At 37.2% G+C, this 16051-nt stretch overlaps 1 protein-coding gene across 2 annotated transcripts in view; it reads right to left on the reverse strand.

Moving 5' to 3' along the window:
* Positions 1 to 16051, reverse strand: part of LOC150095588 (2-hydroxyacyl-CoA lyase 2-like) — a 248277-nt gene that overhangs the window by 135894 nt on the left and 96332 nt on the right. For both annotated transcript variants that reach the window (XM_090410082.1, XM_090410081.1), the window contains exon 7: positions 8543 to 8654. In XM_090410082.1, the coding sequence (XP_090266208.1) occupies positions 8543 to 8654 (112 nt within the window). The remainder of the gene's footprint in view (positions 1 to 8542; positions 8655 to 16051) is intronic.

Here is a 16051-nt window from a genome sequence, read left to right on the forward strand (position 1 = left end):
GGTAATCAGGAATGTTGCTGATATGCAGTCTTTGCAGAATGATTTGAATAGACTGGAATTGTGGGTATGGGAAAATGGGTTTCAGTTCAATGTCAGTAAATGTAAAGTCATTCACTTCGGCATGATTAGATATCCAATATCATATTATATATATTGGTGGGATTAGGCTAGAAGAAACTGATGAGGCTAGGGATCTTGGAGTGTTAATAGATAGGAAGTTGAAGTTTAGTAGCCATGTGGCAAAGATTACAAATATTACTCAAAAGATAATTGCAATGCTGAAACGAACGTTCACATGAAAAGATAAGGATGTTATTTTGCCTCTTTACAAAGCCTTGATAAGACCTCACTTGGACTATTGTGCACAGGTCTGGTCTCCTGATTTCCCTTGTGATTCTGATATATTGGAGAGACAGAGTACAAAGGAAAGTGTTAAAAATGATATCAGGATTGTGGAATACTGCATTATGAAGACAGATTGAGAATTTGTAGACTGCAGACACTAGCAAACAGGAGAAAGAGAGGTGATATGATTGAGACTTGCAAACTTCTGAAAGGGTCATACAGGATTTCAATTGATGGAATTTTTCAATTTATGGAGGGTGGAGAAAGGATGAGAGGGCATCCTTGGAAGCTGAGAATGAAGGCTGCCAAGAAGGGTGTGAGAGCTAAATTTTTCTCTCAGAGGGTGGTGCAGGATTGGAATGGATTGCCATTAGATGTTGTGAGTACAAGCAGTGTGAATGAATTCAAGAATAAGCATGATAGCTGGTGTGTGTGTAGTACTGGCCTCCTTTGATGAGTCTCTGACTCCCTGGAGGTCTCTCTTAATAATAGTAATAATCTCATCCCCTTCTTAGCAGCATTCATTCTCAGCTTCCAAGGATGCCCTCTTATCCTTTTCCCCTGCCTTCCATAAAATAAAAAATTACATCAACTGAAATCATGTATGACTCTTTCAGAAGTTTGTAATTCTCAATCATATCAGCTCTCTTTCTCCTGTTAGCTAGTGTCTGCAGTCTACAAATTCTCAATCTGTCTTCATAATCAGTATTCCACAAGCCTGATATCATTTTAACACCCTCCATTTGCACTCTCTCCACTATATCAGAATCGCAACAGAAACCAGGAGATCAGACCCATGCACAAAAGTCCAAGTGAGGTCTTATCAAGGCCTTGTAAAGAGGCAAAATGACATCCTTATCCTTACATGTGAAAGTTTATTTCAGCATTTCAATTATCTTTTGAGTTGTATTTGCAATTTTTCTACATGGGCTCTGAACTTCAACTTTACTAACACTCCAAGATCCCTAGTGTGATCAGTTTGATCTATCATAATCCCACAATATTCGTTATCTAATCACACCAAAGTGTATGACTTTACATTTACTGGCATTGAACTGACATCCGTTTTCCCATGCCCACAATTTCAGCCTATGCAAATCAATCTGCAAGTACTGCAGATCAGCCACATTCCCGATTACCCTACCTATCTTTGCATAATCAGCAAATAGCTGTATGTTGCCTGTCAAAACCTTCCCAATGCCATTAATGTACAAATCGAATATACAGTGGACCAAGGACTGATCCCTGGGGTACGGCACTGGTTACGTTACGTCTTGCAGACTCGCATCCCCCATGTACCACTTTTTGATATCTGTCAGTCAGCCATGCTGTTAACCACACCAATATTTTATAATCCAATCCCATATTCTCCAATTTATACAACAATCTTCTGCTGTATTCTGTCAAAAGCCTTAGCAAACTCCAGAAGTATCATAGTGTGGTTCTGTCTCCAGCACCTCTAAAACCAACTAATCCTGTCCACAGATAAAACTTAAGACAGACAGAGAGAGAGAGAGAGAGAGAAGTTTATACTTTTATTAAATTTGTACTTCAATAGTCAGCAAGTGCTTTGGTACTTGCGAATGCTAAAAAAAAAAAAAAGTACTTACAGATTACTTGTTAATATTAAAGTTTTGTTCATAAAACATAACATCAGTCAAGCAGATAAAGGATGCCTCAGGAGTAGTATTACAAGAGGAGGACAAAATCAGAGGAAGATGGAAAGAATATTTCCGTAAACTACTAAATGAGGAGAATCAGAGAGAGAGAGGTGTGAGGATGGAGAGGCAAACAAGAGACCGGTGCAAGACATAAGTAGAGAGGAAGTGGATTGGGTACTGAGAAAAATGAAGAATGGAAAGGCTGTGGAGGCAGACCAGATACCTAGGGAAGCGTGGAAAAGTTTGGGCAGTGAGGGCGTGGATATGTTATGGGATCTGATGAGGAAAATAGCCCAACAGGAAAAGATACCAGAGGAATGGAGGAAAAGTATTCTCGTCCCAATCTACAAAGGAAGAGGAGATGTTCAAGACTGTGGCAACTATAGAGGGATCAAGCTGATGTCACACACATTGAAGATATGGGAAAGAGTAATTGAAGGGAGGATACGGCAGGAAACGAAATCTGGTGAGGAGCAGTTTGGATTTATGCCAGGAAGAGGGACAATGGATGCGATATTTGCGCTAAGGCGATTGATGGAGAAACAGAGAGATGCAAGTGGAGCTACACATGGTGTTTATAGACCTGAAAAAGGCATACGACAGAGTGGCCAAGCAGGAGGTATGGAGGTGTATGGGAAAGAAGGGGGGGGGGGAGTATCAGAGAAGTACATGAGGATGGTGAAGGAGATGTATGAGGGAACAGAAACTCAGGTCAGGTCTAGTGTCAGCATGACAGAAGGGTTCCCCCATTGTCGTAGGGCTACACCAAGGGTCAGTTCTGAGCCCCTACCTCTTTGACCTGGTCATGGATGTACTAGTGGAGAAATATAGGGGAGGATGTCAAGAAGGAGGCACCACGGAGCATGCTGTTTGCCGACAACACTGTTCTATGCGAATCATCCCGAGAGAAGCTTGAAAATACCCTGGAAGAGTGGAGAAAGGTATTGCAGGAGAGAGGCATGAAAATTAACCGGGAGAAGACTGAATATATGTCAACGGGGAGTGATGAGGATATGATCATACGACTTCACGGTGAAAGGCTAATTTCAGGGAAGAAATTCAAGTACCTTGGGTCGGTCGTCGAAAGGAATGGTGACCTGGATGAGGAAATACAGCACCGAATAACATGCGGCTGGATGAACTGGAGGAAGATAAGTGGGGTCCTGTGCAACAAGAGAGCGAGTTGTAAGAGGAAAGGAAAACTGTATAAGATGGTGGTGAAGCCGGCGATGCTTCATGGTGCAGAGACATGGCCTATAACAAAGGCACAGGAGAGGAAGATAGAGGTAGCGGAGATGCAGATATTGAGATGGATGAGTGGTGTGACAAAGAAGGACAGGATAAGGAATGACTACATCAGAGGGACGGTTAAGGTGGGACCAATTGGCAAGAAGATACAAGAAAGTAGGCTGAGGTGGTTCAGACATAGAGAGGAAGGGTGAGGAGTATGTTGGTAAACGAGTGGAGTATATGGAGTTGGAGGGAAGGAGGAAAAGAGGCAGGCCCAAGCTCAGGTGGAGGGATAAGGTGACAGAGGATCTTAGGGAGAAAGGATGGAGTCCGAAGGACGGCTTGGACCGGAGAACTTGGAAGAGGAAGGTTAAAGATCGGTGTGCCGACCCTGTTTAACATGGATAAAGCATAGTGAAAGAAAAAGATTAAAGTTTTGTTCAAGACTCCCAGATTAAGAATTTAAAATTCAGCAATTAAATCTAACTGCAATGTGTGTTAAAATGTGAGAGTTTTAAAATTACTGCAATTATGGCCTTCACAATAAAATGCCACCATGTTTAATGTTTTCAGGTGAGTAAGAGATAAGATGATGAGTCTTATTCACAAGTATGGATGTGCCAAATTTTCAGTTTGGCTTTAGATGATTCTGCTTGTTTTGAAAATATTCACCTTTGGCTGAATAAACAGAAGGATTTGGTACTTGGTCTGTTGAAGCATAAAAATTCCCATTACACAAGTCAAAAACTCAACTAATTGGAGAAGCTTCCTCTTATCTTCAGTGACTGCATGCTGAAGTCTGCATTTGCTATAGGTACTTTTTATTTAGTGTTCTGTGTTTTCATTTTAACTTATATTATGCAGTCATAAAAAAACTGAAAAAAAAAAAAAGTACAGCATAGGGCATGAATATAATAAAGAAAAAAAAACAATGTTTGGAACTTCAATTTATGTGAAGAATCAAAATTTGTGAAATGTGAAATATGCAAAAAACAAATATCTCTCGGTGGTACACAGAAAAAATGCATATGTGCATCTAGGATTGATCCTGTAACATGCGGGCATAGTGATGATTTGGTAGAACTAAACAGTGAAACTGAAATATCAAACCAGAGTATACAAACAAGTAATCAGAATTTAAAATAAATCTGCCAAAACAAACATTTGACATTATAAAAAAATAAAAAAAAATGGTATATAGATGACAAAAATGCAAACTCTTTGCATTAAGCCAAAGATGAAATGATTACATTGGGTGACATGCCACACTTAATTGTTCAAAATGCAGGATTTACCAGGATAATGAGTAAACTTGCTCAACAGTACAATTTGCCTGAAAGAAAATATTTTACAAAAATAGTAAGCCAGCCTGGTTGGCCGAGTAATTAGCATATCTGCCCTCCAGCCAAAAGGCTGCTGGTTTGAATACTTCTCTGTGCATGGACATTTGACTTTCTGAGAAAATACTAGTGGTGGTGGACAGTAGATGGTGTTGGTGTATGATGGGTGGATGAGGTTGAGTAGTGGAGGAGTTGTAGAGTAGGTGCCCTCCCTCAAATGAGTCCTTGGACTCCCTGGAGTGTCATATAATAAAACAAATAAATAAATCCAGATATTTATGACTGATTAATTGTAACTTTTAAAATGATTATTGCAGATGCTCAATATATTTCTCTTACATCAGATATATGGACCTGCCAGCAAGCAAATGAAAGTTTCATGATTTTCAAGGAACTGGCTCAATAATCATATAGTTTAGAACTGATTATAGTACTTAAGGCTGACAAAGGGAATTTAACTGTTATCTTAAATATGACAGATTATATGTCTAAAATTTCAATTTTACTTTCTGATACCTCTACTCACTGTCAATTAGATTTTGACCCTACTTGGACGAACCATGTAGAAACCAACATTTACACAACTTGACTACATGGTCCATGGATCTAAAGAAAAAATTTAAACCCATGCATCCGTTAACTCAGTGTTTATATGAATCACCAAAAGTATACAAGACCAATATTTCAATTAGACTGATCGTAGATGGTATCACTCGCCAACTTATTTGTTACCAATGATGAGCAAGATATTTATCAAAACATCTCACTCATCTTTTAAAGAAGCACATTAGACACATGGATGGCTATATCAAAAACACACAACATGTTATAGAAAAACTAGGAGAAATTTCTATCTCAAGCTAGTTTAAAATGTTGTATTATCATTTACAAATGTTCTTGCGAACGAAGTTATGGTACTCATAGATAATCTGTTCCCTCAAGACATCTCTCTCAACTCAATTAACAGTCTCAACTCAATTTTTTTCCAATGGAATGGAAAAAATCTACAAACTTTCAGGAATTGCAGTGGGAAACACTATCTTCTCCTTGTGCAGATTTATTCATGGAATGTTTGAAAATGACATCTTGTTATTTACAAATCCTAAACCTTCAATTTGTTAGAGATATGTAGACATATTCATAATATGGAAACATAGTGTAGCTGAGTTATGCGATTTTCTGGCATCTATTAACTCCTTCCCAACATAAAATCAAATTCATAGAACTAGAGAATGAAGGAAAATTACCTTTTCTAGACATTTAATTACGAAACAAGCAGACTAAGGCATTTTTCTTCATCTCTACTGTAAGCCAACCCACACAGGTCATTATCTATATTTCTCCTCATTACACCATATTTCACAAAAAGCAGGCACTGTACTGGAAAAAAAAAAAGGGTGATCTCTATTATAAGAGATGAAGGAACATTAACAGAAGAATTACATTCTATTCTCCAACTACTGATCAGCAATGGATATCCTAAAAAAAAATGAAAAGAATACTACTCTCTAATCCCTCTCTACAACACATTATAGAACTTCAATTTCCATTCCTTTCGTTGGCAAACTTTCACAAAAAATTGCTAATCTCCTGAAATCTCATGACATGAGTAGCCTTCAAACTGATTACGACAGTACAAAATCTGTTACTCTCACCAAATACCACAACTCTTTCAACAAGCATCCTGGAGTTTACAACATCCCATGTTTTTGTGGCTTAATTACATAGGATAAACTTCAAGAAGTTTAGAAATAAGACAAAGGGAACATATTGGAGACATCAACAACAGAGAAGAGAGATAAGAGTTGGCATTCCATTTGTCCAACACTCACCACAACAATGAATGGGATAAGAGCTCCATGCCATACATAGAAGACTACAGCTCCCGCAACATAAAAGAGACTACAGTGGTAATCAACTCACAAGGTACCCTAAACAGAAACCAAGGGATGATGCTGTGAGACTGGAAATCACTGATCAGATCTCTAAAAATATCAGAGTTTAATTTCTCTGCTAACTATCGGGTGCACTTGATAAACAATGACTGACCATGTGCCAGCATCCACTCTTCACGTGTTTCTATTGAACTTGTGCAATGGTTCCTACACAATCATTATTTTTTTTAGTAATGTACTGATTCATAATCAAAGCTCATTGTTTATTTATATTTGTATGTTAATACAAACCGAGATGAAGCCACTAGTTAACATGGTGAAACTAGTTGGTAACTAGTTGTATCAAATCTTTACAACCAACAAACCCAGTGTTAGTTATCAGCATTTTTTTTTTGCGAGTCACATAAGTGAAATGATTAAAGAAAAGATTTTACTATATTACAAATGTGGGATACACACATTTCATGCAATGGTGTGAGACAATGGCACCAGTATTGTTAAGGGGTATAATAAAGATGCTGAAAGTATAAATATTTCATGTTTTATTCATAATGTTGCAGTTGGAAATAATAGGCTATTAATACACAGATTTATTAACTTTAATGGATTAACAAATTAAAGTTTTTAACTATCTTTCTTTATTATGAATAGTTAATTCTGAATTTGTCTTAAAATGTTTTCTTTTCAAACTTCTCATTTCTATTTTAATTAGAATTTATATCCTAGCTCACGTAAGAAAAAAACTTTACAGTAATAATTAAGTGGACTAGGCTCAGGAGCAGTATAAAACGTAGGCCAGGAGAATGACAGCCATGGCAAGGAAAGCAAAACTGGGCTATGAAAAGAAATTAGCCTTATAATCAAAAGGAAATTCAAAAGAATTTTTTCATTATTTAGCAAGTAAAAGAAAACATGGTCATGGAAGAATAATTTGAATGCATGCAGAACATAGGAAAGTGTTATCACTATCATAAAGTATACAATCCAGGCAAATCCATTAGCTGTCAGGATGCTGGACTTTGGACTAAATGGGGGGGGGGGCAAGGGAGAGACAGCAACTGAGGATATTAAAGTTATTATAAGAGCAGATTATGAACATGGCAATAAAACCGGATGGGATATCTACAACGGTGTTGAATGCAAGAGAATCAACAGTGCCTCTGACTAACAACCTCTGTAGTGGAAGTTGGAACAGGGTATGAGTATCTATATTAAAAAAAACGTTTGATTCTCATCATAAGAGAAATCTTTATATATTTCAAAGGTAAATTATCTGATCTCATACAGAAGTAGTGTGCTTTTCTCCCAGAAACTACTGCAAAACAGGCTAATCACAACCAGAGAATATTATTATTACGTGACACCTCCAGAGTGTCCAAAGACTCATCAAGGGAGGACACCTACACTACAACTCTCTGTCTCCACCGACGCCATCTACTACCTACCACCACCACTAGTAGTATTTTCACAAACAATCACAAACATCCATGCCCATGGCAGGATTCGAACCTGCAGCCTTTTTGGCTGGAGAGTTTACCATTACCCACTATGCAGTGGGTAATGGTAAACTGTAGTTGTAGATATTGGAGTAGTTTAGAGTGGCCTTGGAGATGCAATGTAATATCTTCCTATTCCTTTTACTTATGTACTCAGAAACAACAAACACCTTCTAGCATAAGTTTTTGAAAATCACATGTACCACCTTAATTAAAATGTGCATTTTCTTTCCATGCTTAAGCTGATAGCAAGATCTAGAAGCACTAACAGATTAATGTTAATGGAAGTAGAAATCTTGTGTTTCTGCACATAATTTCTATTGTTAAATGTGTATTTTCCCAAAGTAACCTTGCACTAGTAGAGCTTTTGGTACAAGATGGCATTAAAGAGGAAGCAAAAAAAAAAGATGCTAACTAAAGAGTCTGTACAAGAGTTACTGGTAGAGAATTATGAGATCATTAGTAGTTTTCCTCGCATGTCATATAAGTTCAGCTATTTAGCTAAAGAAACTTCTTACATTTAAGAATGTGACAGAAATAATTTTAAATACAATGCTCAAAATCTAAATTCATACCAATTTACAAATTTCTGGATCAGAGTTCTACTTTCTCCTTTTAATCCAATTTCTCTTTTAACCAGGTGATATGGATATAAAACATCAATTGGAAGTTCCACAAAAACTGGACCTGAAGAAAATATTATGTTATCAGTCAATCATATAATAAAAGAGGGAGGCCTTTTAAATAAACATATGCTGCATAGAAGAAATTATAAACATAAAGAAAGGAAGTACATAGCATAAAAATTATCATCAGTTATTCATGTACACTGTTTGGAAAGAAGTCAACGAACACCCCATGGGCAAAATGCATCATGTCATGTAACAAGTCATGTTTGTAGCCCATATAAATTAGAGAAATATCATTTCCTGAAGTCAGTGCAACCGTGTTTGAGTGAAATGGCTGCAAGAAGGGAACTAACATCGGAATTAAGATGCCATGTTACAGGCCTATCTGTTTGGCAAATTGTTGACAAATTGGGCCATCCCAGATCAATCAGTAATATCATACTGAGATGGAAGCATAGGGAGTCAACTGCAAATGCTACCCGCAGTGGATGACCCACCATACTCACCAGAATTGACTGTAGGGTGCTATGAAGATAATAAAACCACCCTTCATTAACCAACATGTTGAATGCAGATCACTGGGCATTGACTGGAACATGAATCTGCACAAAAACATTCAGAACTGATAGCCACAACATGGGTTTCAATGGTAGGACTGCAATTTGCAAGCTCCACATTACACAAATCAACATGCAGAATAGTCTTCAGTGGTGCAAAGAGCATATACAGTCAGATGTAGAAGCTTGGAAAGCTGTGTTGCGGAGTGACGAATCACACTACACCCTCTAACAAGCAGATGGACAGGTGTGGGTGTGGTGGATGCCTGATAAACATCTTTTACCAAAATATGTAACAACAACTATGAAATTCGGAGGTGGCAGTGTGATGGTATGGTCCTGTTTTTTCTGGTTTGGCTTCAGATCTCTATTTCTGTTGCCACAAATACTGAACTCCAAGAAGCATCTGAACATTCTGGATGATGCAATGCAATGTGATGTTTCTGAAAATGACCACTCTATGACCACTCCATGTCTCTATCAGCAAAACAATGTACCATGTCATAAGGCTGCTGCTGTAATTGTGTGGTTTGTGGACGTGTACATCACCACACTTGAGTGGCCTCCATAGAGCCCTGATCTCAACCCTACTGAACATACGTGGGATGAACTGGAGCACTGGGTGAGGTCAAGGGACATCTGCACCACAACAATCCAAGATCTCATTACATGCCTACAGGAAGAATGGCCCAAAATTCCCATTGATTGCTATCATATGCATGTGGAAAGTAGGATTGCTACACCATCACAGAGTTGGAGGCAATGTGTCCATGGGTATCTTCTGCTGCCATTACCAAATCAAGCAATCTTATTAAATTGGATGCCTTAGCTGTTTGTCACACTATGGTGTCCAATGACTTCTTTCCAAGTAGTATATGAATAGAATTGTATATAGAAATATTCATATAGCAAAAACTAATGGAATTAAAGTCTGTTAGATTAAAGCGAGTCGGTTTACTCTCTTTTATGCCAAATGGTAAATGTTAGATGGTTCAGACAGAAACAGACAGGTTTGTTTCAGCGAAAGGACTTTGATAACATTAATATTTTCATGACATCTGTATCACTAAGAATTTAGCTGTTTTTTTGACATTGTAAATTTATTCAGTCTCCAAGAGTCTGCTAACCTTTGTCCACACACATTGTAGACTTGTGTTTTTCATTTCATCTGGACAAGTATGGGAATGATCAGCCAGTATCCATCCTCTTCCTCAAGAAAAATACAAGTCTACAATGTGTGTGTCCTCTGTGATAACTCATATTTGTTATTCTTTCTCTCCTGTGGATACAAAGACATCCCAAATCCTATAACACTTTCAGGCAGTTTTTTTTCCCTTCCTAGGAATTAGTTGAAATCATATTACAAGTGATTCTATAATGAATGGATTCTTTCAACTGCTCTAAAGAAAATCAAGTGACTGTAGCAATCCAGTGGTATAAAGAGATACAAACTAGGGAAAGATAATTAGTTTGTGCACTTTTTTCCTATTTTTCATTACAATATCACCTTTCCAGGAAGAAGAGGGGACTTTCCAATTGAATTACTGTGAGCATCCTCTCTACTTCCCAATATGAGATCAGCCCAGTCTTGATTTTTTAGATTTTTTTCCCCTCTTCTTTTCGATGATGGCATGCATTAGAGTATGCTAGGTGGTCTCCACTACAAGCTAAAACATATTAGTATTTTTACAAATAAGTATTTTTTTCTTGCTGTTTGCTAATATGTATTTAGCACAGGAAGCTGAGTTGGCTAAAAGTTTCAGAATGGCCATGGTGTTGTAATTTAGAAAATCTCAATGGGTTGGTTGTAAGCACAATCACAGACATATTTTCATGTAGAGAATATGTATGATATTCTCTACATGAGAATATGTCTGATAACCATTACTTCCTGATTTTACTGTTCCTACTCCATTTCAACATTAAGTAGATTCCTATTCTGATCTGTACCACAATTAAAATAACTTGGACCACTGAAAACTTTGTTGCCAAGGAAAATCAACTGGTAGATTACAATACATATGCTTTATAGCTAAGCAAAGCATTTGATTAAATACAGTTAAAACTATATTAAAAATATGAAAAAAAAAAGGCAGCAGAACTAATTCAATGTAGCTAAGTGCAAAGTTATGTATTTTGAATTGAGGACATTTCCAGACAGAGTATTAATCAACGGAAATTGCCTACAATCGATGAAACTGGAGACCTGTAGTAAGGACGATGGTAAGGCAGTTGATGTTTAGGAGCAACATTGCTAAGGTAGTCATCACAGGAGATAATTACAATAGTGAGGTGAACACTAACCTGTAGAAATAAGAAGATTCTCTCCAAAAAAAAAGAGCACAAGACTTAGATAAGCCAAAAGTGTCTACTACACTCAGATATGGTCACTTGAGATCTCATTTCTTCTGATCTCAAGATCTGAAGAAATAAGATCTCAAGGTATTTATTTGAAACAACTAAAAACGACAAAACAGTATGTAACTAAGATAAAATCTGCTTATAGAAACCTGAGATTAGTGAGGACAGATTGAGGAAATATAGTTTCAGAAGTTGAATAGGTGGAAGACAGGATATATGAAAGAAAGAGAAGTTCATAAGGATGATCTTATAGCATACATACTACTGACATATTTTAAAGCTCATACAATGCAGAGGTAAGAACTTGTCATCCCTATGAACTAAGCAAAGGTATACTTAGGAAGTATACGAGGTCCAGGTTTTTCTCTTGGCATGTGATAAGCATCTGGAATGAGCTACCAGTTGATGTTGTGAATGCATCTTTGGTGAATGTTTTTAAAAGAAAGATATGAAAGGTACTGTAAAAACCTAGAAAGAGATTCTCCTTCAATGGGTTCTTGACTCTCTAAGAACATACATAATAAAAATGGGGAGGGTAGAATAATCTTTATAGCCAGGTGAAGTAAAGGGAGTAATAATGGCTATAAGAATACTAGCAAGATTGGATTTTTTCATCATCAAATTCCTGCCAAGTACCTTCAAGGGATGTACAGGATACCATAGTACTACATGAAAAATTTACATCATTACTAACTTCCTATCTACAATTTTCCTCCAAATCAGTCTGTTACTTGTCAAGACTGACATTATCAGATCTTATATTTCTATCGTCTAAGGCACTTTGTACCGTATCAATCCACCTATATCTTGGTCTTCCTCTGGATCGTTTTCCTGCCAACCTAGAAGAGAACACTTGTTTTGCTAATCTTTCCTCTCCCATTCTGTTTAAGTGACCATACCAACTGAGATTAGCTCTGCAAACGCATTCCTGGATGCTCACAATGTCAAGTTCTTTCCTAATATCCTCGTTTTTAATATGATATTGCCACTGATGCCATCTGTTCACACCTCTAATCTTTCTCAGGACTCTCATATCTGCAGTCTTTGATCAAGTGTTTTATTTCTGACCCAGCGCTGAGATCCATAAGTTAAAACTGATTTGAACACTGTCTTGCATACAGCTAATTTAGTGTTCAGACTAATTTCTCTCTTATTCCATATGAATTTATTCAATTGACTTCCTACCATACCAGCTTTGTTGATTCTGTTTATTTCTATATTTAATTTACCATCATCACTAAAAATCATGTCTAAGTAGCTGAAATGTTTTACTTGTTCCGCAGGTTCTCCATTCACAACAGTTGACATTTTCAACGATTCTGCTTATTTTCATTGTCTTTGTCTTTTTATTGCTGACCTTCATACCATATCTATTACAACAGTTATTCAATTTAGTCAGAGAATCTTGCAGACTTGTAGCAGATTTATTTAGAAGGATAACATCGTCCGCATAAAGCAAAGAGCTGACATTAACATCTCCAATTTTGATATCATGTTTAATACCACTTTCCTTCATAATGTGATCCATACAGATAATGAATAACAGAGGGGGTAATGTACATCCTTGTCTCACACCAGATTTAACGTTAAACCATCTTCCTTTACTTCCTTCAATTCTAACTGCTGACTTACAACTCAAAGATTAAGTATTGCTTGATATAATGCTCCATTGACACCATATAACTGTAGCGTATTGAATAGCTTCTCTCTTGGCACCTTGTCATATGCCTTTTCGAAATTGACAAAACTTAAATACAAAACTTTGTTATATTCCCATGCTTTCTTGACTATTTGTCATAAAGTGAAGATCTGATCCTGACAGCCTCTGTTTGGCCTGAATCCAGCCTGTTCTTCACCAAGCTTTCCTACTACAATCCTTCTTAACCGTTTCTCAAGTATACTTGCATAAACCTTACCAGGAACACTCAGTAGGGAAATACCTCTGAAATTCTCACATTCAGTTTTATTTCCCTTTTTATATACTACTCCAATCATCTGGAATTCTGCCCTCTGTCCAGGCATTCTGAACTATGCAGTGAAGCCGCTATAAGACTTTTATACCACCATACTTCAGCATTTCTGGTCAAATGTCATCTACTCCTGCTGCCTTTCCACATTTCAAGCCTTTGATGGCTTTTTCTACTTCAAGTATGGATATGAATTCCTGACTGTATGCCTGTTGAGTGTTTTTTTACCACTTGCTATCACTGCTTTTTGATGTTGAAAGTTTATTTTTCACTTGGTTAGACTATAATAAATTTAGTTTAATCCTTTATCCAAGTGTGAGCAACCAAAGTTTGCACCTGAAAGTATCTTCAAGACTGGGGTAAGGTGGTACAACACCGGACAACTCGTTGCAAAGGTGGAGCAAGCTAACATCACTCCTATCTCAGTATCTCCCATAATGAAAAACACATCTCCTTGCGGATATGTATAATGTTATGCATTAAGGAAAGGACCACTACCCAGACTAGTTTAGACTTTTATTAAGGTCTCTTCAGTGGGAGCCAGCCCCAAGTGGAGATACCAAGCAGAAGCATTAGCAAGGTCATCTCTACCTATAGGAGTTGCCAAACGGTGTGCCACCTTTTTATTAAATTACAATGGATTTAGAGAAAGATGTTGAAAGTTTATTTTTAACTTGGTTAGACTATAATAAATTTAGTTTAATCTTGCTCCACCTTTGCAACTAGTTGCCCAGTGTTGTACCACCTTACCCCAGTCCTGAAGATACTTTCAGGTGCAAACTTTGTTTGCTCACACTTGGATAAAGGATTAAACTAAATATATTATAGACTAACCAAAGTGAAAAATAAACTTTCACCATCTTTCTCTAAATCCAGAGTAATTTAATAAAAAGGTGGCACACCGTTTGGCAACTCCTATAGGTAGAGATGACCTTGCTAATGCTTCTGTCTGGTATCTCCACTTGGGGCTGGCTCCCACTGAAGAGACCTCAATAAAAGTCTAAACTAGTCTGGGTAGTGGTCCTTTCCTTAATGCATAACATTATACATATCCGCAAGGAGATGTGTTTTTCATTATGGGAGATACTGAGATAGGAGTGATGTTAGCTTGCTCCACCTTTGCAACAAATTGCCTGGTGTTGTACCACCTTACCCCAGTCCTGAAGATACTTTCAGGTGCAAACTTTGTTTGCTCACACTTGGATAAAGGATTAAACTGAATTTATTATATGCTATCACTGCTTGTTTCATTTAGCAATTTTTCGAGGTAATTACTCCATACTTCAAGGATATCTTTTTCTTCCACCTTCATGTCACCTTTATCATCTCTAACTCCTTTTACAGCTCTTTCCTCCATTCCTAAGCTTCTTCAACAACCTTCAAAATATTTTGCCACCTTTTTGATATTTATTTTCTATGTTCTTGCCAAACTCCTCCCATGACTTTTGTTTAGCTAGTTTTACACAGCGTTTAGCTTTATTATAATTCTCTCTGTATTCTCTAAGAGCAAAAGCTGACTTATTTGCCAGGAACTTTTGATATGTTTTCTTCTTTTCCTTCACTGCCTCTTTAACTTCCTGTGTCCACCATGGAGTTGTAATTTTTCTATTCTTGTAGACAACTTCACCACATGCCTCTCTCTGGCTGAATTAGTAAGGGTTTCTTCAAGGTTTGGTTCCTATTCTCAAACTTTTTCATTTTTTTTTCAATAATCTTTGTGTATTTTAGTCTACAGTTCACATCTGAAAGCTGCTCAACTTTTATGCGCTTTAAAACTTTTTTACATGTCATTCTTTTCAATATGAAATTCAATTTTATCCTGTTCAAGACTAAATAGTGATCCCTTCCAATTTCAAATCCTCTGTACACTCTGATGTCCTGCACCAGGGAGAAAACATCACTATCAACAATAACATTGTCAATGACACTTTTCTTATTCCTTGCCTCATCTGTCCATGTGAATTGGTGCACATTTTTATGTTGGAACATGGTGTTAATTCTCGTAGACAGTCTTATACGTTGGTTATGCATTTCTAAATCACTTAGGGAATTGAAACAACGTAGATCCGAATATAAATTAAATTATACTTTAATAAATATTTCCGATATTTCGGCAATGTCACATTGCCATTTTCAAAAGGAACTTACAAGTATAGCCATTCTGGTCTTGCAGACCATGCTCTGGATACTCGCCACAGAATACGGTGGAAGAAAGCAACAGTAATACACCGGAGCAAATATAAATTCGAAAGATTATTTATGGAATCAGCCTCTGCCCTAAGAAACTCTCCAAACCTCAACAAATTTGGTTGTATGCGACTGCCCCAAATTTGGGAGGCAAATTGCAAGGCTGTTGGGTAGACCTTCAGCCCAACAGCCAAGAAGGTCTACTTAGCCAGGCAGAGGGCACCATCAGGACTTCTAGGAGAATGATAGCTTCATATCTTCATTCTCAGTTACTGTATTGTTAGTGCCTGTGTGCACCTGCCTTTTTGTAAGTTCCTTTTGATAATGGCAATGTGACATTGCCGAAATATCGGAAATATTTATTAAAGTATAATTTAATTTAT

This window comes from Typopeltis vanoorti, chromosome 20 (genome assembly GCF_054136105.1).
Source record: "Typopeltis vanoorti isolate ZY-2024b chromosome 20, IOZ_Tvanoo_1.0, whole genome shotgun sequence".
Classification (NCBI taxonomy): Eukaryota; Metazoa; Arthropoda; class Arachnida; order Uropygi; family Thelyphonidae; genus Typopeltis; species Typopeltis vanoorti.